At 40.5% G+C, this 25881-nt stretch overlaps 1 protein-coding gene and 1 pseudogene across 1 annotated transcript in view; one reads left to right on the top strand and one right to left on the bottom strand.

Moving 5' to 3' along the window:
• LOC133039987 (enoyl-CoA hydratase domain-containing protein 2, mitochondrial-like) overlaps window positions 1-2814 on the bottom strand; it is a 35157-nt pseudogene extending 32343 nt beyond the window's left edge.
• Window positions 2815-9801: 6987 nt separating this feature from the next.
• The window catches only part of LOC133041340 (sterol carrier protein 2), a 106889-nt gene continuing 90809 nt past the window's right edge, over window positions 9802-25881 (top strand). Inside the window, exons 1-5 of the mRNA XM_061121867.1 lie at window positions 9802-9957; window positions 13378-13435; window positions 18535-18606; window positions 23085-23216; window positions 24463-24527. Of these exons, the coding sequence (XP_060977850.1) occupies window positions 9889-9957; window positions 13378-13435; window positions 18535-18606; window positions 23085-23216; window positions 24463-24527 (396 nt within the window). The 5' untranslated portion in view covers window positions 9802-9888. The remainder of the gene's footprint in view (window positions 9958-13377; window positions 13436-18534; window positions 18607-23084; window positions 23217-24462; window positions 24528-25881) is intronic.

Genomic DNA, 25881 nt, shown 5'->3' with positions numbered 1-25881 from the left:
GGAGATGGTGAGGGACAGGGAGGCCTCGTGTGTTGCAGTCCATGGGGTCACAAAGAGTCAGACACAACTGGGCAGACAAACAACAAACAACACGCTTTTACAGTAGGTTGAATGAAGAGCAGCAATTGTGGCAAAGTTAACTGTGTGGGGGTCTACAGGAATATAAGGCCTGTTTCTACACAGTTGTCTGTTCACACGTGTCTGTTTCAACACACTTGTCTGTTTGTATAGAATTCTCTTGGTTTCAACTCCCAATTGAATTCAGGGTTGATTTCCTTTAAGATTGAGTGTTTTGAGCTCTTTGCTGTCCAAGGGATTCTCAAGAGCCTTCTCCAGCACCACAGTTAGAAAGAAACAATTCTTCGGTGCTCAGTCTTCCTAAAGAGCTTCCCTTGTGGTTCAGGGGCTCCCCTTGTGGCTCAGACAGTAAAGAATCCGCCTGCAATGCTGGAGACCTGGATTCGATCCAGGGGTTAGGAAGATCCCCTGGAGGAGGGCATGGCAACCCACTCCAGTATTCTTGCCTGGAGAACTCACAGACAGAGGAACCTGGTGGGCTACAGAATTACTAGAATTCTAGTGATTTACTAGAATTACTAGTAATCACTGAATTACTAGAAGATCGTGATGACCATTAATAGTCGAGAACACAAGTTTTAAAATCAGACCTGGTTCAATTTCTTAAACTCTCTGCTCCTTGTTTTATTGACCATAAAGCTGGGAGAATAGTTACAGCTATTTCAAGCAAACGCTGTTTCCAGTTTGGCAGTGAACTGAACATGAGAGCAAGGGGAGGTATTCTCTAATGCTAGCCATCCCACATGGCCAGAGAATTCTCACCAAGTGATGTAGTGGGATGCCAGAAGCCCCTTCATGTCCATCAAAAGTGGGGGATGCACATACGGAAGTGTATGCAACAGCAGGGCGCTAGGAACAGCTCTTCAACTTCGTATCAAGCAAGAAAAAAGGAGATATACAAAATGCCTAGAACAACTGAATCTGTGTAAGCTAAAACTTGGACACAAACAGTGCTACTTTAAATGCGGGGAAGGTTAGAGGGGTTGGAACTGGGGAGAAAGTAGACAAGAGGATGTTGCCCAGCTGGTGACACACAATGGACAGGGGAATGCCACTCACTGATTGCAAAGTCCAACCACTGCCCTTCACCCGCCTTTGCAAATAACACCACCCCCACACAGACAAAACAAAATAAAACACAACCAAACAAAACCCGACAAGGCTCAATCAAGGTTTTCTCGCCAGCAACTGCTGTGAACTTTTCTTGAGTCAGCAGGACTCCAAACTCCACCAGCAGCTGCAGGGCAATTGTGCAGGGGGGTGTCAAGCCCTACTCTTGGCCTCTCTTCTCTCCCCTCCCCCAGCTCCGACCCCCAACCACGTCCTCTCTTCTGCTCCTCCTTTCCAGGAGGCTGGGCACCCTAAGCCAAATTGGAATTGGTTTGACTGCCTAGTCCACTGGAACCTTGCTAGGAAGTTTGGCCTGGAAGGAAATCAGGCATCTTAAAGCTCTAGTGGGGGGTGGGCTTGCTGGCACCTAGTTCTACCCTTGAACAAGCCCCCTCTCTTTCCTCACAGCCCTGGGGAACCAAATATGGGGCCGAAGGGACCGATATTGACGTAAAATCCCATTGCAATTAAGGTGGGAGCGGTGGGTGAGGTGGTTACTTACCAAAGGATTTAGGCCTGGGGAGCCTCTACTGGGATGTAGGAAGTTTGGGGTCCAACCCTCAAACGCACTGAGCAACCCGCCTCCCCCTTACTGGTTTTGGGGTAAGAGATAGACAGGCCCCTGGGCCGGACAGCTGGTGTTTGTCAAGTGGAGTAAAACTGAAGTTTTGTTCTCACCCAGACACTCCAAGGACAAAACTAGTGTCAGTCCCTGAGCTCTGCTGGAATAGAGAGGTTAGGTGACCACTCCTGAGGTCAAGAAAAGTGTCCCTGTCTACACATGTGCAGAAAGGCTTATTGGGGGTCAAAAAGGGAGGGGGTGCCACCCCATAGTAAGCGTGGACACACCCCATAGGTCTCTGCAGTGGGATCCATCTTAGCAAAGTGTTGCACAGACATGTTGGGGAGGTCTAGGACCAGTCAGTTGTGAAGAAACAAGATAATTTGCCATATATAAACACCCAAAGGCTGTCCTTTATGAGTGATTTAACTCACCTCTTTACTGGCCTCCTCCTCATTAGAGAGGCCCCCGATACCCTTTCTCTCTGGGTGTGTATTTCTGCCTGGCTTTTCTGACCTAAATCTAACTGCTTCTCTGTGTGCTTTCCCATATGTTGTGCTGTGTCTGTAATAATAAGCTTTGTACTTGTTTTTACAGTCTTTGCCTCCTTGAAACATTCTTGTTTTCAAATGGGGCCAAGGCCACTTTCCTTCTGGCCTCTCCTCTCTGGTGGTCTAGCAGCTAGGATTCCTGGTTTTCATCCAGGCTACCCACCCAGGTTCAATTTCTGAGTGGGTAACTAAGATTTCTCTCAGGACCAGTCCTCACTTTCTCTCTCTGAGATCAGCTTCAATCTGCCTGCATGTAGTGGGAGCACTGGCCATGGGTCCCTGCCTGGCAACAGCACCAGGCCTGCTGGACCTGTCTCCTTCAGCCCAGTGGAGCTCACCCCAGCCGCCTCCCAGGCTCACCAGAACAGCAAGTGCTCTTACCCTGGTCTGGACCCACCAGAGCACACACCTGGATCACCCGGCCTGCAGCCCTGGGTTGTAGGAGCAGCTTCGGGTCTCAAGTGGCCTCCAGGAGCACAGAAAGCGCAGGGTGCTGGTCAGGGCGTGCAGCATTGGGGCCCACTCTGGGAACATGCCACTTGGTCTTCCACCACTGCCTCCCGCTGAAAGCTTGCTACTCTGCCCTAGGCCTTCAAAACCTGTTCCTCCTTTGGGAACACGCTCAGCCTGTTGGAGACCAGAAGACATGGGTAGGAGAAAGTCCAGCTCTGCTGTGTGATTTTGGACAAGACTGCCAATCTCTCTAAGTGCCAAAATTTTAATCTCTAAAGCATAGGTAATGAAAGTGATAGGTGCTAAATATAAAGAAAGCTGAAAGCTAAAGTAGTAAAAACAGATTTTAATCAGTAATATACTGTTGCAAAAGAGAAATGTCCAGCATGAACTGAACTCTTAACATAGTTTCTAACAGCTCAAGGACACATCCCTAGGATGACTCTAGCCCCTTTTAAAGTGCCTGCCTGAGAAAACTCAAGACTGCCAAAAGAAATTACTGTTTGTTCCAGCCAACACCTGAAGGTAGGGCTCCTATCTCCCAGTCTCTGAGGGAGCCAAAGCTTGCATAAGGGACAGCAAACCTACAATAGTTTCATGTGAACTAACCCCGCTCTGTGTATTTTGAAAGTTTTCACTTCCCTGACTGTACGCCGTCCTGGCTCACCCACCTCCCTATTCCTTCATTCTCCTTGTAAAATCTGTTCTCACTACTTTCGGGGAGGCTGAAGCCTAGTAGAAAAGAGGGTTCAGAGGACCCTGGCTAGAGTCTGGTGATAGAATCTTTGTCACTACCTCATGAAATTTCCGCTCTGTGACCCTCAAGGTTAATTGAGGTTTATCTCATTTCTGGCTATTTGTAAGCTGCCCTTGTTTCCAATGAATTAATTCAGGTTATGGATCAGCAGGCCATCTCTCCCTCTCCCTTTTCTCCACATTACTGGACACGACTCCAATTATCCCACTCCTTAAATAATCACAGACATGAGGCTGCATAGAAAGATTTTTACAGGAGGTTGGGAAACAATTGTGGGACTTCACTTCTCATACTTAAGGAGGTTAAGACTAACTGTTATGGATTGAATTGTGTTCCTCCAAATGTATGTGTTGAAGTCCTATCCCTCAGTACCTCACAATGTATTTGTAGACAGAGTCTTTAAAGAGGTAATTAAGTTAAAATGAGGTCATTAGAGTTGGCCGTAAATAAAAATGACTGATATCCCTAAAAGAAGAAAAAATTCTAAACACAGATGAGTATAAGGGAAGACAAAGGGGAAGATGGCCATTTAGAAGCCAAGGAGAAGCCAAGGCCTTAGACAGAATGAACCCTGCCATTACCTTGATCCTAGACTTCTAGCCCCCAGAACTATGCAGAAATACATTGCTGCTGTTTAAATTATCCAGATTGTGACTTTGTTATGGCAACCCTAGCAAACTAATACACTAAGTAAAGAAACTTCTCCTAAGAGGAAATCTGGTGCCTGGTTTTTAAAATAAAAAGGTGCTCTGCCTCCTCTCTACATTATGATTATTTCTGGGATTCCAAGGAAGCTTAGCAAAGGAGCTACGGAGGTAGGATTAGAGTGCTGGTAATAATATGGCCATAGGTAATAACATTTTTTTCCTCCTTTTAAATCCTGCCAGTTTTAAGCCAAACTCCCTCAATCTCTTCTGAATTTACAATATGAAATAAAAATTATTATTTTAATTTTATTTATTCATTTTAGTTTCTTGACTCTTTGCTGCTGTGCATGGGCATTCTCTAGTTGTGGTGCAAGGGTTTCTCATTGTAATGGCTTCTCTTGTTTCAGAGCATGGGCCCTAGGGTGTGTGGTTTAGTCGTTGTGGCGCATGTGCTTAGTTGCCCCAAGCTATGTGGAATCTTCCTGGACCAGGGATTGAAACTGTGTCCCCTACATTGGCAGATGGATTCTTAACCACTGGACCACCAGGGAAATCCTGTTTTAGTTATTAAGAGATATATGTAGAGCACTCTGAAAATGATGATAGGAATATCTTTAATGGAGACCAATTGACTGTTTATGTTTAGAGGTATATATTACCTCTATTTTTTTACTATGAAATTCCAATTTTAAGAATTTAACCTACAAATATACCCACACAGGTGTGAAATATAATATATACAAAGTTATTTACTGCAGAATTGCTTGTAATAGCAAAAGACTAGAAACCATGTTAATATCCAACAGGGATTGCTTAAATAAATTATGGTTTACTTTGTCAACAAAGGTCTGTCTAGTCAAGGCTGTGGTTTTTCCAGTAGTCATGTATGGATGTGAGAGTTGGACTATAAAGAAAGCTGGGCATCGAAGAACTGATGCTGTTGAGCTGTGGGGTTGGAGAAGACTCTTGCGAGTCCCTTGGACTGCAAGGAGATCCAACCAGTCCGTCCTAAGGGAGATCAATCCTGGGTGTTCATTGGAAGGACTGATGTTGAAGCTGAAATTCCAATTGTTTGGCCACCTGATGCGAAGAGCTGACTCATTGGAAAAGACCCTGATGCTGGGAGGGATTGAGGGCAGGAGGAGAAGGGGACAACAGGGGATGAGATGGCTGGATGGCATCACCGACTCAATGGACATGAGTTTGGGTGGACTTCGGGAGTTGGTGATGGACAGGGAGGCCTGGTATGCTGTGCTTCATGGGGTCGCAAAGAGTCGGACACAACTGAGCGACTGAACTGAACTGATACATTGAATACTATGCAGTTATGAAAAAAAAAAAACACAGGCAGCTCTAATATGAGCTTCAAAATCTATTGTATGAAAAAAATCAACATTGGAATAGTGTGTGATTTTTAATTTAATTAATTGAAAGTCGCTCAGTCCTGTCCGACTCTGTGGCCCCATGGACTGTACAGTCCATGGAATTCTCCAGGACAGAATACTGGAGTGGATAGCATTTCCTTCTCCAGGGGATCTTCCCAACCCAGGGATCAAAGCCAGGTCTCCTGAATTGCAGGCAGATTCTTTACTAGCTGAGCCACAAGGGAAGCCCAAGACTACTGGAGTGGGTAGCCTATCCCTTCTCCAGCGGATCTTCCCAAGCCAGGAATTGAACTGGGATCTCCTGCATTGCAGGCAGATTCTTTACCAACTGAGCTCTCAGAGTGTGTGAAGAAAATGAAAATTTGTGTTATAGAGAAGGACAGCATTATTTAGGTATGCATATATACACTTGTGTGGCTTCCCAAGTGGTGCAGTGGTAAAGAATCCACCTGCCAATGCAGGAGACACAATAGAAGTGGGTTTGATCTCTGTATTGGGATGATCCCCTGGAGGAGGAAATGATGACATGCTCCAGTATTCTTGCCTGAAAAATTCCCTGGATAGAGGAGTCTGGTGGGCTATAGTCCATGGGGTCGCAGAGTTGGACACAACTGAGCGACTGAGCACACAGGTGTTTTCACGCCTTTCATAAGGTAGCTACATAAAATATTTCTAGGATAGGGAAGAGGAACTGGGGAACTGGCAATAGGGGTAGGAGAGAGAAATTTTACAGTTTGACTTTTTAAAATTTTTGAATCTTGATTCATGTTTTAAGTCCTCTCTACTCAAACATAATTAGTTAAAATGAAAATGAACACGATGACAAAAATTAAAATAAGACATACTATAGTAATGACAAAAAAAGTAATACACATGTAAGATCAAAACATTCAAAGGGTACAGAGGGCTATAAAATTAAAACAAAAAACATCTCTCTCCTATATTGTATTCTTTTAAAAGAACATTCGTTGTATTTTATGCAGCATTTCTAGGTATTCTGTGGTAGAATTTTTGGATTATCTAGTCTTCCACATTGGAAAGGAAAGTGTCCCTTTCTAACCTTTTCAGCATTAACTGCAATGTTCATTATTCCGTCTCCACCTCTATGGGCTCCTATTTTGAAACCAATATCCAATGGACAGGGAGCATTTGTTGCATGATAATTAACCTGGACCCTGTGACTTCTTGCTCTATTGGGTTGTTTATCCACAAATCATAATGCTGTCTTTATCAGTCAATCAGAGTTTCAAGAAACAACTCTCCACTTAATGACCTCTTCAGTGCCTGTCTTATGCTAGGCTCTAGGGATAGGGAGGAAGAGGGGAGACTCTTTGCCCCTTGTCTGATCAGGTGAAGATTTTACTAAGCTGACCCATTCTTTTTTTTTTTTTTTTTATTAGTTGGAGGCTAATTACTTCACAACATTTCAGTGGGTTTTGTCATACATTGATATGAATCAGCCATGGATTTACACGTATTCCCCATCCCGATCCCCGCTCCCACCTCCCTCTCCACCCGATTCCTCTGGGTCTTCCCAGTGCACCAGGCCCGAGCACTTGTCTCATACATCCCACCTGGGCTGGTGATCTGTTTCACCATAGATAGTATACATGCTGTTCTTTTGAAATATCCCACCCTCACATTCTCCCACAGGGTTCAAAAGTCTGTTCTGTATTTCTGTGTCTCTTTTTCTGTTTTGCATATAGGGTTATCGTTACCATCTTTCTAAATTCCATATACATGTGTTAGTATGCTGTAATGTTCTTTATCTTTCTGGCTTACTTCACTCTGTATAAGGGGCTCCAGCTTCATCCATCTCATTAGGACTGGTTCAAATGAATTCTTTTTAATGGCTGAGTAATATTCCATGGTGTATATGTACCACAGCTTCTTTAACCATTCATCTGCTGATGGGCATCTAGGTTGCTTCCATGACCTGGCTATTATAAACAGTGCTGCGATGAACATTGGGGTGCACGTGTCTCTTTCAGAGCTGGTTTCCTCAGTGTGTATGCCCAGAAGTGGGATTGCTGGAAGCTGACCCATTCTTAACCCAGGAATTTTTTACCTAGACTAGTGGAGGCTCCTTAGAATCACCTGGAGAAACTCTAAACATTCATGCCTAGGCTTTACTCCCAGATGCTCTGATTAGGTAGAAAGTGGGCTCTGAATATGGATGTTCTGAACCTTTGGTGATTTTTATTGGGGGGTGGCACAGTATATATAAATGTGCAATTTCTATAAGGTGTTTTGAAATCATAAAAATGCCCTTTGAACTGAGAGTCCACTTGGTTCAGTTTCCCTTCAGGGCAAAGTGTGTCTGTCTTTTGCAATCCCCTTGAGGCCAGTCAGCCTCAATTTGAACATGTCCCTACCCACCCACCCCTACCCCCAGACAGGATACTCAGTCCTCACAGAGATAGCTTGGTCAGTCTCAGAAACACCTCAGCTTTCCCCAAGTCCTCTGTCTTTTCACCTCCTGCCCAGTAACTCCTCAGCAGCCAAGGGGAGTTTCTGCTAAATGAACACCTGGTCTTAAATTCTACAAGTCCTAAGAACAACTGGAGGAGGTAACCTTTCAACATTTAATGCTTTATGCCATGAAGATCTATGAGGGGCTCTTATCTTACACCCTTAAGACTGGAAGGGGCCTCAGAAATTTTACAAACACACACACACAGAGTCAGTTCTCAGATTTTGGTGTTAGTTATGTTCTAAAAGTTGCTGTGAACATAAATTAGGGAATACTGAGCAATTGCTCCTAAGGAAAATACAGAATTAGGCACCAGCAAGTCTCTGCCCACAACATATTTTGTCAGTTGATCAATAAATAAGCTGGTTTTATGTGTTTCTGTTTAAAGACATCTTGTTATTCGTATTTGAACTCAGGGCCAAGAACACTGTAACTCATGTATGAGCCAAGCTCAGTATTTTCTTCACAGTGCACCTCATACCCATCTTGTATCTAGGTATACCAGGTAGTACTTCAGGCACCATGGTTTCGGGAGATTTTATTTTATTTTTTTGCGGGAGATTTTTAAATGGTGAAATCAACAACAAAAAAGCACAAAAATGTGAAAAACATGGCACTAAATCATGAGAAACACATTTGTTTACAGCATGAACTGGACAGGGTCTTGTGTAACCTCAACTGAGAACAGACACATGGGGCAACTCACATTTATTCCCCCCACCTCCAGATCTCTTGGAATATTGATTTTGGGGTTACAGATACATTCTTATCAGTAGGAAAATCTGCAAATTCAGAATCAGCCAATAAAAATCATCCCTTAAATATATAATATATCCACAACATACCTACATATATATTCCTTGTATCAAGTGCTAAAGACTTTGCTTCTATCACTTCGCTTAATCCTCACAAGACAAAAGGTCACACAGCGGACCTTCCTGGTGGCACAGAGGATAAGAATCTGTCTGCCAATGCAGGGGACACGGGTTTGATCAAATCCCCTGTCTGGGAAGATCCCACAAGCCCCTGAGCAACTAAGCCCCAGGTCGCCACGACTACTGAGCGCAGGTGCTGCAACTACTGAAGCCGGGGCATCTAGAGCCTGTGCTCCCCAACAAGAGAAGCCACCACAGTGAGAAGCCTGTGTACCGCAAGGAAGACTAGCCGCTGCTCCTTACAACCAGAGAAAGTGCGCAAAGCAAGGGACATCCAGCAAAGCCAAAGATACATAAATAGTGAACAAACAAACAATATTATAAACACTAAAAAAAAAAAAAAAAAAAAAAAGTCACACAGCTAGTGACAGGACTTTGGTTTTATTTTAGACATTCATATAATAAAATCCGTCCCCCCTCCCCCGTAGTGTATCTCTTCTAACTACTGCGACCGATAGGATACAGATCAACTCCCAACATTTCTAAATTTTTCCTCAGGCTACCCTTTCGTGAATCTGGTCTTCTCCCTCAATCTCAGGCCTTGCTGCAGGCCACAATCGCCCTCAGCATAGAGAACCTAAACCTGAAGGACTGGTACTATAGGCTATAGAGCCTTTTTCAAGGGCTGAAAGGGACGGAGTTTCCAACCAACCAGTGAATTCTCGCCTTGAACTTTGTCCACTTAAGTACCCTAGCACTTTCCTCCCTACACCGAGAGCGCGTCGCCGGTGTCTCCGCGCACGCGCACGTTGCCGGTTCTGCCCACCCCGCCCCCTGGCCCCTCCTTCGCCCGGCCTGCCCGCCCCGCCCCTAGCCCGCCTCCTGTCGCGTCCCTGACCCCAGAGCTCAGGCGGAGCTGCAGCTTTAGTCTGCGCCAACCTCAGACCTGCAAGCTCTACGTCCGCTGCGCCCGCCTGTGCCCACAGTGGTTCGAACAATGTCTTTGTCCGCTTCACAGTCTCTGCTCCGGAACCGGGTGTTTGTGGTGGGGGTTGGGATGACCAAGGTAAACAGAGCCGTGGGTCCCCGTAGGTGGGCTCCCTGCTCCGCTCAGCCTGGGTGAGGCCGCGGGAGCCCTGAGAGACCAGGAAACGGGGGGTGGGGTGTCAGGACTTGACGCCGTCCGTCTGTCTGCCCTTCCTACCGGAGGGCGCCACTGGCTTCCCACCGCCCAGCTCGGCTCCTTGTCTGTGAGGCATCAGAGTTGATGGGTTATGATGTTGATGTCTCTGCGGAATCATAATGTCGCAGCGTTGTTCTGAGGCTATTTTTTCCCTCCCTCTTCCCTTTTCTTCCTGGGGCGCAGTTTGTGAAGAAGACCTCAAGATGACCCAAACTCCGCACCTCCTTAGAATATGGGTGGAATCCTAAGTTGTGTGGACTTGTAACGAGGCAAGGTTTGCCCCATACCCAAAAGGAAAGCAGGTCGTGACTGTCGCCAGCCCTGCACTTCCAGGAATACTCCGTGTTGGATTCCTTCTCAGTTCCAAGCGCAGAGTAGAAATCTTGGTGATGCTCAGCTTCTTGGCACAGGTGGCAGCTTTTCTGCATCCTCCGAGCTTTGCGTTTCTCACATGGTACTCTGCTTGGTACTCGGGAGGCCAGAGGCAGCTACAATCTCATTTCTTGACATGCTCACCACGTCTGTGCTCCAGTGATGCCAGAGTACTGATAGTTTCGTCCCAAACCTTTTTATGCCTCTGTTGCCTTGCTTTCTGTTGTTTTCTCTCCTTAAGACCATTTGTCTTCACTTGGTTAACTTGCTTGCATTTTTAGAAGATCAATTCAGATCTTCTAGGAGAAGTTCTGATTCTCCTGACTGTCCCATAGAGCCCTGTACTTAACCTCTGTCTTAGTACTTTATATTTTATTCTGAAATTCTGTTTATATGTCTATATTCTTCTTTTGCATATAGCCATCTCTCAGGTTAATTAATTGCTATACCTCTAGCACTTTGAAAATGCCTTGTGCCTGAAGAGCTCAGTGAGTGTTAGTTGAACACTATTAAATGGATATGCTTTGTGACAGAGGGTTCCTATGGGAAGTTCTCTTTCTATGAAAACAGCCTTAAACTTTTAAGGTCCTGCTCTGTGTTTCATAGACAGCTATGTGTGGCAGAAGGGGCAAGGAAAATCTAGGGGATCTTTTTATAAGGGTAGTAATCCCATTCCTTTTAAAAATATTTTATTTGGCTGTGTCAGGTCTTATTTGCAGCACACAGGATCTTTAGTTGTGGCATGTTGTATCTAGCTCCCCCACCAGGGATCAACCCAGGGCCTCCTGCCTTGGAAGCTCAGATTCTAAGCCACTAGACCACCAGGGAATACCTTAAAAAAATTTTAAAAGACTCCAGAAAAAAGTCAGATTATCACTCTACTCAAAGGGCAAGATTTTAATGGACTTGAGTATAGCAAGAGTATGAAAAGTTCATTGATATTCTTTTAAGTTCAACATTGCTTTTAGCCTGTCAGCAACTCCCACTTATTACGTTTTAGTCTAGTATTAAAAAAGAATATCCACAATTATCTTAAAAGGCTATTAAAGTCCTCCTCCCTTTTCTAACCACATATCTGTGTGAGGTCAGATTTGCTTCATAGACTTCAACCTAAAAAATAATGCCAAAGGTTGAATGATGAATCAGCTGTGTCAGATGTAAGAATTTACCTGCCTCTGATGAAAGCAGATATTAAAGAGAATTGCTGAAGTGCAAAACAATACCCCTCATCAATTTTTCTTGGGGGGAATATAATAATTTTTAATAAAATTATTTATGTTAACATGTAATGGGTTTTTTTTTTTTGAGTGAATTGTTATTTTAAATGTCCTGTTATATCTGCTAATAGCGCAAATATTGGTAACTATAACCTCATGATCAAAGTTCTGGCATCTTCAGTGGTTTTTAGGAATGTAAAGCCATCTTGAGACTGAAAAGTTTTGAGAATTACTGGTTCTAATCATTGAGTACTAAGAGCTGCTAACAACACAAAGAGAGAAAATCATATGTTCCCGGATGAAAGAGTAGACCACTACTGATAGTTTTGCCAAAGAGATAGAGTGAGCCTGCAAGATTCTGGATCCGGCTGCCAATTTGTGGGACAGGGAATAGAGGAACAGGTTGAACTGCATGATTATGTGATCTACAAAGTCCAGAGTGTGGGATACTACAGTCCCAGCAGTCTGGGTTCTTTAACAGGTGTGTTGAGAGGAAAAAAATGTAGTGGAGGGGAACCTGTAAATTAAAAGAGAATTTAAAAGACCCATAATTTTTTTTAAAGGCAAGGCTGAAATAGAGTGTCCAAGACACTTGGGTGATAGAACTACGAAATACTACAAGGAAGCAATTATTATAAGGATCAGGATAATGATTACTTTGGGGGTGAGGCAGGGCTGAGGTAAGGGACAGCGTGTTTAGAAGAGTGTGTGGAATGGCAGGGAAAGTTATGTTTTTAGTTTGTGTGGTTGTTGTCAAAGATAAAGGTAGACACTAGGTAAAGTGTTAGGGCAGATTTTAATCAATAGTATGCTATGGCAAAAGTAACTATATACACATGTGAGTAGAGAAGAGGAATCAGAGAAGCTTGAATAGAATTTGGTGAAGGAGAGAATCTTTGTCAATGATTACAAGAGTGTTTGCTTAAACTTTAAAAAATGAGGCAGTTAACTCCAGGAAAAACAAAGCAAAACAAATTGCTCAATGTAGCACATATAATTGTAATATACAACCTGGTCCAATAATAAGCAACATTGTCCTAATAAGGTAAGCACTATATACTGGTTTAATTTAAAACTTGTGTTTCCACTGTATAAGGAGGATGGAGAACTGTAAGTATATGTGAGGTGGTCTAAGAGACCTAATTCTCATTGTCACTTATTGGAGACTATGGTATAATTCTTAAATTGTTAAGTCAAGAAATAATAGTATCAGAATATTTAGAAATGTGACATTTTATAAAAGAAATAACTAAAAGGATTGAAAATGGATGTTTTGGGAGCAAGTAAGACTAGTGAGTGGAGGGTAACAGATTGCTGTTTTTATTATAGGCTTTAGGGTAGGTTTTTATTTATTTTTTGCATTTCTTAGCTGTGGACTTTCCTTTTCTTTCATTTACCTAGCTCCTACTCATCCTTAAATACCTTATTTAAATAAATATCAGTTCCTCTGGGAAGCCATTCTAGTCTGCTGAGCCTGGGTGGTTGTCTGTCCCAAATCATTCTGTACTTAGGACCTTGTTGCGTAATTGCCTGTCTTCTGTTAAATAAGTTCCCTGCGGGTACAAACTGTATATTATTATTATCAGAGTACAGCAACACTGATAGGTACTCAGTTTGTTTTTGTTTAAATGACTAGATGAATGTATTTCTGTGGTTCTCTCTTGTGAGAGACTGTAACCATACTGTTTCCTTTTATTATCTTCTATATTTCTAGTTCACAAAGCCTGGAGTGGAGAATGCAAGAGACTACCCTGACTTGGCAAAGGAAGCAGGTAAAATAGAACATTTAGATCTTTGAACATTGTAGTTTATTATGTGGTCTGTCTTGATTGTGGAGCAGCCTTGCAACCTTCACAGGAAGCTTTTTCGGGGCTAAGCAGTCTAAACTTAGGTATCAGTTGTTTAAGGGAAATTCTGGCTTCCAGAGATCAAATTGCCAACATTCAATGGATCATAGAGATCCATTCCAAAGCAAAGGAATTCCAGGAGAACATCCACTTCTGCATCATTGACTGCGTGAAAGCCTTTGACTGTGTGAATCACAACAAACTGTAAAATTCTTCAAGAGATGGGAATACCAGACCACCTTACCTATCTCCTGAGAAACCTGTATGCAGGTCAAGAAGCAACAGTTAGCACCTTACATGGAACAACGGACTGGTTCAAATTGGGAAAGGAGCTTGACAAGGCTATTTATTGTCACCCTGTTTATTTAACTTATATGCAGGATATATCATGGGAAATGCCAGGCTGAATGAATCATAAGCTGAAGTGAACAGTGCCAGGAGAAATATCAACAACCTCATATATGCAGATGATACCACTCTAATGGCAGAAAATGAAGAGGAACTAATACATGTAAATCTATGGCTGATTCATGTCAATGTATGACAAAAACCACTACAATCTTATAAAGTAATTAGCTTCCAACTAATAAAAATGAATGAAAAAAAAAAGAGGAACTAAAGAGCCTCTTGATGAGGGTGAAAGAGGTGAGTGAAAAAGCTGGCTTAAAACTCAGCATTCAAAAACTAAGATCAAGGAATCCGATCCCATCACTTCATGGCAAATAGAAGGGGAAAAAGTACAAGCAGTGACAGATTTTATTTTCTTGGGCTCCAAAAATCACTGCGGATGGTCACTGCAGCCATGGAATCAAAAGACGCTTGCTCCTTGGAAGGAAAGGTATGACAATTGTAGGCAGCATATTAAAAAGCAGAGACATTGCTTTGCTGGCAAAGGTCTGTATAGATGAAGCTATGGTTTTTTCCAGTAGTCATATATGGATGTGAGTGTGAGACCATAAAGAAGGCTCAGCGCTGAAGAATTGGTGCTTTCAAACTGTGGTGCTGGAGAAGACTCTTGAGAGTCCCTTGGGACAGCAAGGAGCTGAAACCAGTCAATCCTAAAATAAATCAACCCTGAATGTTCATTGGAAGGACTGATGCCGAAGCTCCAAAACTTTGGCCACCTGATATGAAGGGCTGACTCACTGGAAAAGACCCTGGTGCTGGGAAAGATGGAAGGCAAACGGAGAAGAGGGCGGCAGAGGATGAGATGGTTAGATAACATCACTGACTCAAGGGACATGAATTTGAGCAAACTCCGGAAGATAGTGAGGGACAGGGAATCCTGGCATAGTGCAGCCCATGGGGTCACAGAGTTGGACGTGATTTAGCAACTGAACAAAGGCTTCCCGCACATGGAGAACTTGGAAACTTCGTGGTCCCATGAAGTTGTTTAGGAACAGTCGTCTCCTGTGAAGCCTTCCCCTTCCTCCTTTCCCTGTCAGATTATTGCCAGGCAACCCAGAAAAGATTATTGTCATTTTTCATTAAACACTCCCTGTCTCTCCAAGTACCTTGTGCACTCAGTGTTCATAAATTAGATTTCATTTCAACTCCATTATACAGCTCTGTGTTTATTATACAGGGAATCAGAGCATCTCTGTCCCCCAGAAGGAAGTTCGTGAGATTTGATTAGCTGATGTTGATTCTCTAGGTATACAATATTCATTCAGTGTTTATTGTTTGGTTGTTAAATCTTCTCCTCTTGACTGTTGTCTCCAAACAGCTTCTACTTTTCTTTGAAATAGGAAATGCTTTAATCAATTTTTCTGTGTATTTTTTGTTCTATTTCTTTGTTAGTTAAAAGTGGTTACTATAATAATATATGGGTAGAATATTTTGATTATAAGATGGTAATGTTGAGATGAAGTTATTAAGTTTGAATTTACCTCTGGAATTGTCTAATAACAAGAAATTCAGCTTGGTTGCCTCTGTTTGCTGATTACAATTTTCTTCTTTTACAGACTTTATTAGGAAAATGAACTCAATTTAAAAAAAGGAATTTTATGTAGAATATACTTTTAAAACTTAGCTTTGTTTTTATAAAACCCCTTGGTTCCAACTGTGAGAAGTGAGAAGTGCAAAAGGGTGACTCTGTTCACATATCTCATGTAGTTCTAGTTCACATATCTCATGAGTATGTTCACCTTCAGCCTACATCAGTCGTGTTTAGCTGAACATGTATCTAAGCATGACTTGGCTGGGAAGCCCCTGAGATACTATAAATGATTTTGTACTCAGCCCTCTGGACTTAACTTGTCAGCTGTGGTGCTGAGGCAAGAGAATTGGTTTAACCAAAGTCTTACCCTCTAATTCTCCAAACTGGTTTTAGGAGGGGATTCTGCTACCTTCCCCACCCTCATTATTTCCTAAATGCATAGTGTGGAGGGAAGCACGACCAGCAGAATTGTGTCCTGTCACATTATTTACAGACTTCTTACTCTTTACACAGTCCTGCCCGTCGTCTTTCCCTCAGAGAAAGGTTAGGAATCCTTCTGCAGCTAAATGCAAAGTGCTAAAGCAACACCATGTAACTCTCTGAAACTGTTTCAAATATTAATAGTTACTTCTGTGCTTCCTTTGTTTTCTAATCCCTTGAACATTTTTACTGAATGATGATTTAAATCTGAAAATATATGAAGACAACCTGGTGTTAGGAGAAAATGTTCAACAAATATTAAGGAGTGCATCCCGGGCACTTGGAAAGATTCAGTCAAAGTCTGGTGTACAGATATCAGAGCCTTTGCCCTCTAGTATGGAAAATAAGGCAAGTTCCCATACATGGTGAATAGACCATAGGAGGTGCAAGAGGCTTTGGCCACTTAGAGGAGGGTCAGAGCACAAGCTCAAACTTATACCTTTTCACCATAACTCATTCTCTCCTACTAATTATAAGAGCAATGCATGTTATTTATTGGAACATAGAAATATATAATAATGCAAACAAAATTTGTAACCCAAGCCTTGCTACTGTTAACACCTTGGTGTGTTCTCTTTTAATATTTTTTTTTCTATGGCTCTCTGGGATCTTATTCTAAATGCAGTTTTGTATCATGATTTCTAAAACTTATTATTATAAGCTTTTCTCCTGTCACTTAAAACTGAAAAAAATTAAATTTACATGTTTCTTTGTATATTTATGTCATAATTAAAATTTTTTTAAAGTTGTTTATTTTTAATTGAAGGATAATTGCTTTACAATGTTGTTGGTTTCTGTCACACATCAGCATGAATCAGCCATAGGTATACACATGTCCGCTCCCTCTTGAACTTCCCTTCCCGCTCCATTCTATCCCACCTGGCTAGGTTGTCACAGAATACCAGGCTGAAATCCCTGTGCTATATAGCAGCTTCCCGTTAGCTATCTGTGTTACACACAGTTACGTACATGTTTCAATACTACTCTCCATTCGTCTGACCCTCTCCTTTCCTCACTGTGCCCAGAAGTCTACTCTCTGTGTTTGGGTCTCTATTCCTGTCCTGCAAATAGGTTCATCAGTATCATTTTTCTAAATTCCATATATATACACATTTATACACTATATTTGTTTTTCTGACTTACTTCACTCTGTATAACAGTATGCTATCATTTTTGTTGTATATTTGCTTTACAGCTTTTTAATATTTTAGAAGAATTATAGTGAACATCTTGCTGAACACACATATTTGTTCTCATCACTGGTTATTTTTGAGGACAAAGCCTAGAGGTAGACTCATTGGAGCAATGAATATAAACAGTTTTATCAGTCTTGTCAGATTATTTTTCTGACCATTATTAGTTTTACTGGGAGCATATGAAAATGCTCTTTTTTTTTCGCTCATACATTAAACAGGAAAGAAAACTGGTCTGACTAAACCAATCCCATGGTCAATCATACATATATCCTCTTAAGTTAAAAAATCTTTAAAGTGATACATTCATTTGGTTAGAACACACACACACACACACACACACACACAAACACACATACACACAGATGGTTTATACTTCCCAGACCTCTTCTGGGGCAACTTCTTTTAACTGTCCTGGCTTTAGTTCTTCTGGTGGTTAACTCCCTATCTCTAAATACTCTTTCCACCACAATTGTTCTCATTTTTGATTTATCAGTTTTAGATACCTGTTTGCTTTTCACTATGGTAGATGAGGATTTAGGTCAACATTTTCTCTAGCTTCCACTCTCCTCCTCTTAGTTTATTTTCATAATTTTTCTCAATTCCTCCAGTGGTCATTTCTACACCTTTGTGTAGCTTCCTTGAAGCTTCTTTTCTTGTTCCATAGACAGAGTCATCTCTTGATGCTGGTTTTGTAAGATGACCATATGAGTGCTCCCACAGTTCCCCTCCTCAGCACTGACTTTCTATCCTATTTTGCCCTCTAGATGAGTGATAGAGCGACAGAAATGAATAAGATACCTTGCCATTAAGGAGCTTTAAGACTCTTGGGGTTTAATATATTTATAGTTAGGTGTACAGTTAGAATAGGAAATGTTAAATATCGAGAAGGTGGTGTGAAAAAGTATTACAATAGCTTAGAGGAAGAAATGATAACTTAAAAAAAATTAATTTATTTTTTATTGAAGGATAATTGCTTTACAGAATTTTGCTGTTTTCTGTCAAATCTCAACATGAATCAGCCATAGGTATACATATATCCCCTCCCTCTTGAAGCTCCCTCCAAATGATAACTTTTGAAAGGTAAGATAACTTCTGAAAGGCTGAGATGATTTGATGAAGGATTTTCATTTGAATTGATCCCTGGGTTGAGAAGATCCCCTGGAGGAGGAAATGGCAACCCACTCCAGATTATCTCCTGGAAAATCCCATAGACAAGTGTTGGGAGGATCCTGGCGGGCTATAGTACATGGGGTCACAGAGAGTCGGACACAAACCGCAACTGAACAAACTAGAGTTAGAGAGCGACTAAACAGCAACAACACGCTAGAGTTAGATTTACTCTGGGAGAACTCTAAACTTATTTTTACTCACTTAAAGCGCTATGTGATAAAACTTTTTTGTTTTTATAGGCCAGAAGGCTTTGGCGGATGCACAGATCCCTTATTCTGCAGTGGAGCAGGCGTGTATTGGCTATGTTTATGGTACGTGGAGACTATATATTCTAAAAGTTGTTCACCTAAGTCTGTCATCAACTACATAAACAATACAGAGGAATTTGTGAATTTTAACCCTCAAAACTCAGAATTCAGGGTCTTATTTTCATTATTTTTAGAATTTCCTTATGTGTCAGCCTAGTTTAGTACACACATATATTTTGCCATTATTGTGTTGCCAATAAAGGGGACAAATTTAAAACACTTACCTTTAAAAAAGAAAAAATTACTCATGTAAAAATTACTACCATGAAAAAGTAATTATTTTTCAGATGAGAAATTTTTGTTTTTTGTTGTCTTGAAATTTGTTTTTATTGATTTTTGTGTCTAATAAAATGTTTTCCATATTTTTTTTTCTGATTAGAAAACTTTTTTTTCTGATTAGAAAAATGTTGCATGTAAAAGCACAAGAAAAAAATAAGTTACCTGTAATCTCATTATCCGTATGTTATTACCATTAATTTTTTGGTGTAAATCCTTCAGTGAGTATGAATGCATGTGAATGCATTATGAATGAATTATGTATACACACATAATTGCCTTATAAATTTAGGTCCTAGTTACATACATTTTGGTGACCTGTTTTTCTCATTTTTGTGTATCCAGTTTTTCCCATGTGGTTCAGTTTTCTTTCACATTATCATTAACATTTTTCAGTTTTTTTTTCTGGAATAGATTAAATATTCACATGGTATAAAAATACAAGAAAAAGGTGGATGGTTATATAGTGGAAAGTTTCACTCTGAATCCTGTCTCCTTGTCTGTGGTTCCCTTTGCTGACGATTTCACTCATTTCTTTCTTTTTTTTAATTGAAGCGTATTTGATTTAAAATATTGTGTTAGTTTGACATGTACAGGAAAGTGATTCAGTTACATATATATATTTTCAGATTATTTTACTTTATAGGTTATTATAGATGTTGAATATTGTTCCCTATGTTACACAGTAAATACTTGTTACCTATTTTGTGTATAGTAGTGCCATGTACATTAATTTTTAATCTACCTTTTCATAGGTAATTTATGCATATAAAAGTAAATGTATGAGAGTGTATAAATACCCCTCCCTTTCTTTTGTTGGACACATGGTAGCGTAAATACATACTATTTTGTATTTTACTTTTTTTTTAAACTTGGTAGTTCTTCGTGACTATTCCAGTTATTTCGTAAAGAGTTTCCTTGGTCTCTTTTAATGATAGCATAGTGTTCCATTGAATAGATATATCATGATTTGTTTAATCGACCCTCTTTTAATAGCCATTTAGAATATTCTTAGGCTTTTTACACATTTTAAATTATTTCATGATATGTTAGTCTTGAGGATTTACTACAGTTTATTTAGCAGTAGAAATGATATCGTATTTGTTGACATTTTAAATTATTTAGTTATAAAAGAATATAGTAAGCATTCCTGTAGATGATCTTTATGTGTATCTGTGATTATGTTTTTGAGATTTCAAGGTATCAAGAGAATTCTTAAAGGGAAATTTACTAGTTCAAAGACATGCACAGTGTATTTATGAATAGGAGGTCCTGAATCTTGCTGTTTTCCCTGAAGACTTCTAGAGCATCTGTATCTTCAGGTGTTTCCATCATGCTGCTCCAGCTTGTCTGCCTTGGTGGCCATGTTACTTGGGAAAGAGAATCAAATGTGTATTCCACTTGGATTATTTTTTGGGAATACCCTGGCATGCAGAATCTTTTAACTTTTTGAAATTTTGATATGAAGAGAAAAATCAAGGCCTTTTGATCAGTTAGTTTTAACAGATTTATTCAGTTCAGTTCCATTTAGTCGCTCAGTTGTGTCCGACTCTTTGTGATACCATGGGCTGCAACATGCCAGGCCTCCCTGTCCATCACCAACTCTCGGAGTTTACTCAAACTCATGACCATTGAGTCGGTGATGCCATCCAACCATCTCATCCTCTGTTGTCCCCTTCTCCTCCCGCCTTCAATCTTTCCCAGCATCAGGGTCTTTTCCAGTGAGTCAGTTCTTTGCATCAGGTGACCAGAGTATTAGAGTTTCAGCTTCAGCATCAGTCCTTCCAATGAACATTCAGGACTGATCTCCTTTAGGATGGACTGGTTGGATCTCCTTGCAGTCCAAGGGATTCTCAAGAGTCTTCTCCAACAACACAGTTCAAAAGCATCAATTCTTCAGCGCTCAACTTTCTTTATGGTTCAACTCTGACATCCATGCATGACTACTGGAAAAGCCATAGCTTTGACTAGATAGACCTTTGCTGGCAAGGTAATGTCTGTGCTTTTTAATATGCTGTCTAGGTTGGTCATAACATTTCTTCCAAGGAGCAAGTGTCTTTTAATTTCATGGCTGCAGTCACCATCTGCAGTGATTTAGGAGCCCAAGAAAATAAAGTCTGTCACTGTTTCCATTGCTTCCCCATCTATTTGCCATGAAGTGATGGGACCAGATACCATGATCTTAGTTTTCTGAATGTTGCATTTTAAGCCATCTTTTTCACTCTCCTCTTTCACTTTCATCAAGAAGCTCTTTAGTTCCTCTTTGCTTTCTGCCATAAGGGTGTCATCTGCATATCTGAGGTATTTCTCCTGGAAATCTTGATTCCAGCTTGTGCTTCATCCAGTCCAGCATTTCGCATGAGGTACTATGCATATAAATTAAATAAGCAGGATGACAGTATACACCCTTGATGTACTCCTTTCCCGATTTGGAACCAGTGTGTTGTTCCATGTCCAGTTCTAACTGTTGCTTCTTGACCTGCATACAGATTTCTCAGGAGACAGGTCAGGTGGTCTGGTATTCCCATCTCTTTCAGAATTTTCCACAGTTTGTTGTGATCCACACAGTCAAAGACTTTGGCATAATCAGTAAGGCAGAAGTAGATGTTTTTCTGGAACTCTCTTGCTTTTTTGATGATCCAATGGATGTTGGCAATTTGATCTCTGGTTCCTCTGCCTTTTCTAAATCCAGATTGAAGCATCTGGAAGTTCACAGTTCACATACTGTTGAAGCCTGACTTGGAGAATGTTGTGCATTACTTTGCTAGCGTGTGAGATGAGTGCAATGTGCGGTAGTGTGAGATTCTTTGGCATTGCCTTTCTTTGGGATTGGAATGAAAACTGACCTTTTCCAGTCCTGTGGCCATTGCTGAGTTTTCCACATTTGCTGGCATATTGAATGCAGCACTTTCACAGCATCATCTTTTAGGATTTGAAATAGCTCAACTGGAATTCCATCACCTCCACTAGCTTTGTTTGTAGTGATGCTTTCTAAGGCCCACTTGACTTCACATTCCAGGATGTCTGGCTCTAGGTGAGTGATCATACCATCATGATTATCTGGGTCATGAAGATCTTTTTTGTATAGTTCTTCTGTGTATTCTTGCCACCTCTTCTTAATATCATATGCCTCTGTTAGGTCCTTACCATTTCTGTCCTTTATTGAGCCCATCTTTGCATGAAATGTTCCCTTGGTATCTCTAATTTTCTTGAAGAGATCTCTTGTCTTTCTCATTCTGTTGTTTTCCTCTATTTTTTTGCATCGATCGCTGAGGAAGGCTTTCTTATCTCTCCTTGCTATTCTTTGGAACTCTGCATTCAAATGGGTCTAATCTTTCCTTTTCTCCTTTGCCTTTTGCTTCTCTTCTTTTCACAGCTATTTGTAAGGCGTCCTCAGGCAACCATTTTGCCTTTTTGCATTTCTTTTTCTTGGGGATGGTCTTGATCACTGCCTCCTGTACAATGTAACGAACCTCTGTCCATAGTTCTTCATGTACTCTGTCTATCAGATCTAATCCCTTGAATCTATTAGTCACTTCCACTGTATAATCATAAGGATTTGATTTAGGTCATACCTGTATGGTCTAGTGGTTTTTCCTACTTTCTTCAATTTCAGTCTGAATTTGGCAATAAGGAGTTCATGATCTGAGCTATAGCTCCTGGTCTTGTTTTTGCTTACTGTATAGAGCTTCTCCATCTTTGGTGGCAAAGAATATAATCAGTCTGATTTCGGTAATGACCATCTGGTGAAGTCCATGTGCAGAGTCTTCTTTTGTGTTTTTGGAAGACAGTGTTATGACCAGTGCATTCTCTTGGCAAAACTCTATTAGCCTTTGCCCTGCTTCATTCTGTACTCCAAGGCCAAATTTGCCTGATACTCCAGAGATTTATGTCTGATAATATACATGAAATATTGCTTCCTTTATCATGTAACCCTACCCAGATTGAGTTGTTTGCTGTTACTTGGTCATTTCTCTACTTTCCTACCTCTGTGTTATGTAAATAAAGTGCATGTATATATACTGTGTTTTGAGAATTTTTGTATTTGCAGAATAAGTGGTGCTTCATGCTGAAACTGTTTCTGAGTAAGAAGTCCATGTTTTATGTTAGACAAAGGCATAATACTAGAAAAATATAATGTATTATATTGCTTTGCAGCTCCATAATTCTCATGTTGCATAGATAATTTTCTTTTTTCTATGTAGGTGACTCTGCCAGTGGGCAGAGGGCCATCTATCATGGTTTGGGACTGACTGGAATTCCTATAATCAACGTCAACAATAACTGTTCTACTGGCTCAACTGCTTTGTTTTTGGCCCGGCAACTGGTTCAGGGTGGTGAGAAGTGCCTATTTGTCTAGTGTACTTAAATAGATGTGGGGTTATTGCCTTTCTTTTATGATGTCTCCATACGACCATCAGAGGGATTGCTTTTTAATGTTTTTTTTTTTAAATAAAAATTTTATTGATATATACTTTATATAGCACAAAAGTGTAGAATTCAGTGTCTTTAGTATGTTCCCAGGTTTATGCAACTATCAGCGCTGTTTGATCTTAGAACATTTGTATCACCCGCAGAAGAGAGCTGTACCTGTTAGCGGTCACTTCCCATTTCTCCCTCCCCACAACCCTTGGCAACCACTAATTTACTTTCTGTCTCTATGGATTTATATGTTCTGAACATTATATAAATGGAATCATATATTATATGACCTTTTATGGCTTTTTTCACTTACCAGAATATTTTCACAGTTTGTTCATGTTTTAGCATGTATCAGTACTGCATTCTTTTTTGTGGCCAAATAGTAATCCATTGTATGAATATACCACATTTTGTTTACCCATTTATCAGTTGATGTACACTGTGCTATTTCTACTTTTTGGCTATTATGAATAACCCTGCTATAAGCATTTGTGTACAACTTTTTTGTGGCCATGTGTTTTCAGTTCTCTTGGGTATATATCATAGTCTGTATTTCCAAATGTTCTAGGCTCCTTCATTAGGCCTTTTATTCTTTCTTCTGATTGTTGATTATTACTCTGCTACTTGGTGTTTTAATTGTTGGAGCTTTATAATGTCTCACTGTTGGATACTAGTAGCCCTTGTACCCCCTACCTTGGTATTTTTTTTTCTTTTTTTAAAGAAAAATTTTGGCAGTCATGCTTGTTTTGCTGTTCATTTGAACTTTAATATCATTTTTAGATGCCCCCTCTTTCCAAAAATAGTTCTGTTGAGATTTTGATCAAGATTCTTTAAAATTTTTTAAAATTTTATTTAATGTTTAAAAATTCACAATTAGCTATTTGTATTTGTTCTTCACTGGAACATATTTCCACATTAATAAAAAGTTTTCTTAACGCTCAAAATCAAAGGAAGAAGTATATACTTTATTGATTTTTCCTCGTATCTAGAGGTGTATAAGAATTTTCTCTGTAATTTTTCACTTATTACAAATTTTATAGGACTACACTATGTTTTTACATTTTGTGTACATCAACATAATTGTTTAAATAGAAGTGTTTAAGGGTATTTTGTTCGAGTCAAGAAATTTAATTTTTCAAGATAATTACATTTTCTTTCAAGGTCTGGCAGATTGTGTCTTGGCTCTTGGGTTTGAGAAGATGGAAAAGGGACCCCTTGCAATAAGCGTGAGTCTCATTTTTGTTTTGGAATTGTTATAACACTATGAGAAAACTTTGCCCTTCTGACTGCCATAAATAGAGCTTGCAAAAGCTGAAAAATGAGATTGTATATGTATGCATGCACACGTGCTGTGTCACTCAGTTGTGTCCAACTTTTTGCGACCCCATGAATTGTAGCCTGTCTGTCAGCTCCTCTGTCCGTGGAATTTTCCAGGCAGGAATACTGGAGTGGCTTGCCACTTTCTCCTCCAGGGAATCTTCCTGACCCAGAGATCAAACCCTCATCTCCTGGGTTTTCTGCATTGGCAGGTGGATTCTTACTGTGCCACCTGAGAAGACCATATGTATGCAAAGATCGTGGTAATTTAGTCAGTAAAGAATCTTAAGAGTTAATTTTGCTCAACACCTTTATTTTGTGAAACTTATGTTCAGACAGGTTAGATGATTGAATCTTAGATGGACCTATGTATTTAATTTGAAACATTCAAATTTTATTCATTCATTGAAAAATTAATTCCATTCAACAGACTGAAGAGTGTCAATAAAGTTTGGGACTTCTGTTTTCCATAATGGCAAGTCAGGTTTTTAAATCATTTCTCCTAATGATCACAACTAAAATATTTGAATGGAATAGAAATAAGATACCCTGAAGACACTGAAGAACTAACAGGAGAGGAACTAAAGGTGAATGCTAGAAAATTAAGATCAGCATTAGAAGTTGTTTTTGCCTCAGAGGCCTTTGATCAGGAAGCCTTGAGCTTCCATTTTGATGGCCCCCTAGGATGAAGGGGAAAGTAGTCGAAGCTCAGGTGCTCCGAAGATCAGAAGTTTGATACCCACTTTCCACATTTAACTGGGTTGACTCTGTAGGGATAAACCTTTTAGGTAAGGGTGAACACAAAGTAAAACTTCCCCCCTCCCCTATATCCTCTTTTCCCCACCTTCAGGAGATTACAGGGAGAATTGCCTTGGCAGTGAGCAGAGCAAGGGAGAAGAAAAGAGGACAAAATAACCAGAAAACCTTTCACTGAGAATTAAGAAACCAAAGGCTATTTTCATGTGGGACTGCTGCCAAAATGCTCATTTACCTGGGTGGTGAAAGAAACATCAGGCTATGAATTGAGTCTGGACTTAGGCTCAGTCGGTAAAGAATCCACCTGCAATGTGCGAGACCTGGCTTCAATCCCTGTTTTGGGAAGATCTCCTGGAGGAGGGCATGACAACCCACTCCAGTATTCTTGTCTGGAGAATCCCCATGGACTGAGGAGCTTGGTGGGCTACAGTCCATATGGTTGCGCGGAGTTGGACACAACTGAGCAACGAAGTACAGCACAGCACATGAATTGAGTCTAAATTGGTT

Source organism: Dama dama, chromosome 20 (genome assembly GCF_033118175.1).
Source record: "Dama dama isolate Ldn47 chromosome 20, ASM3311817v1, whole genome shotgun sequence".
In the NCBI taxonomy this organism is placed as follows: Eukaryota; Metazoa; Chordata; class Mammalia; order Artiodactyla; family Cervidae; genus Dama; species Dama dama.
The sequence above is the reverse complement of the archived record's forward strand: the minus strand, read 5'-3'. Positions and strand labels throughout refer to the sequence as shown.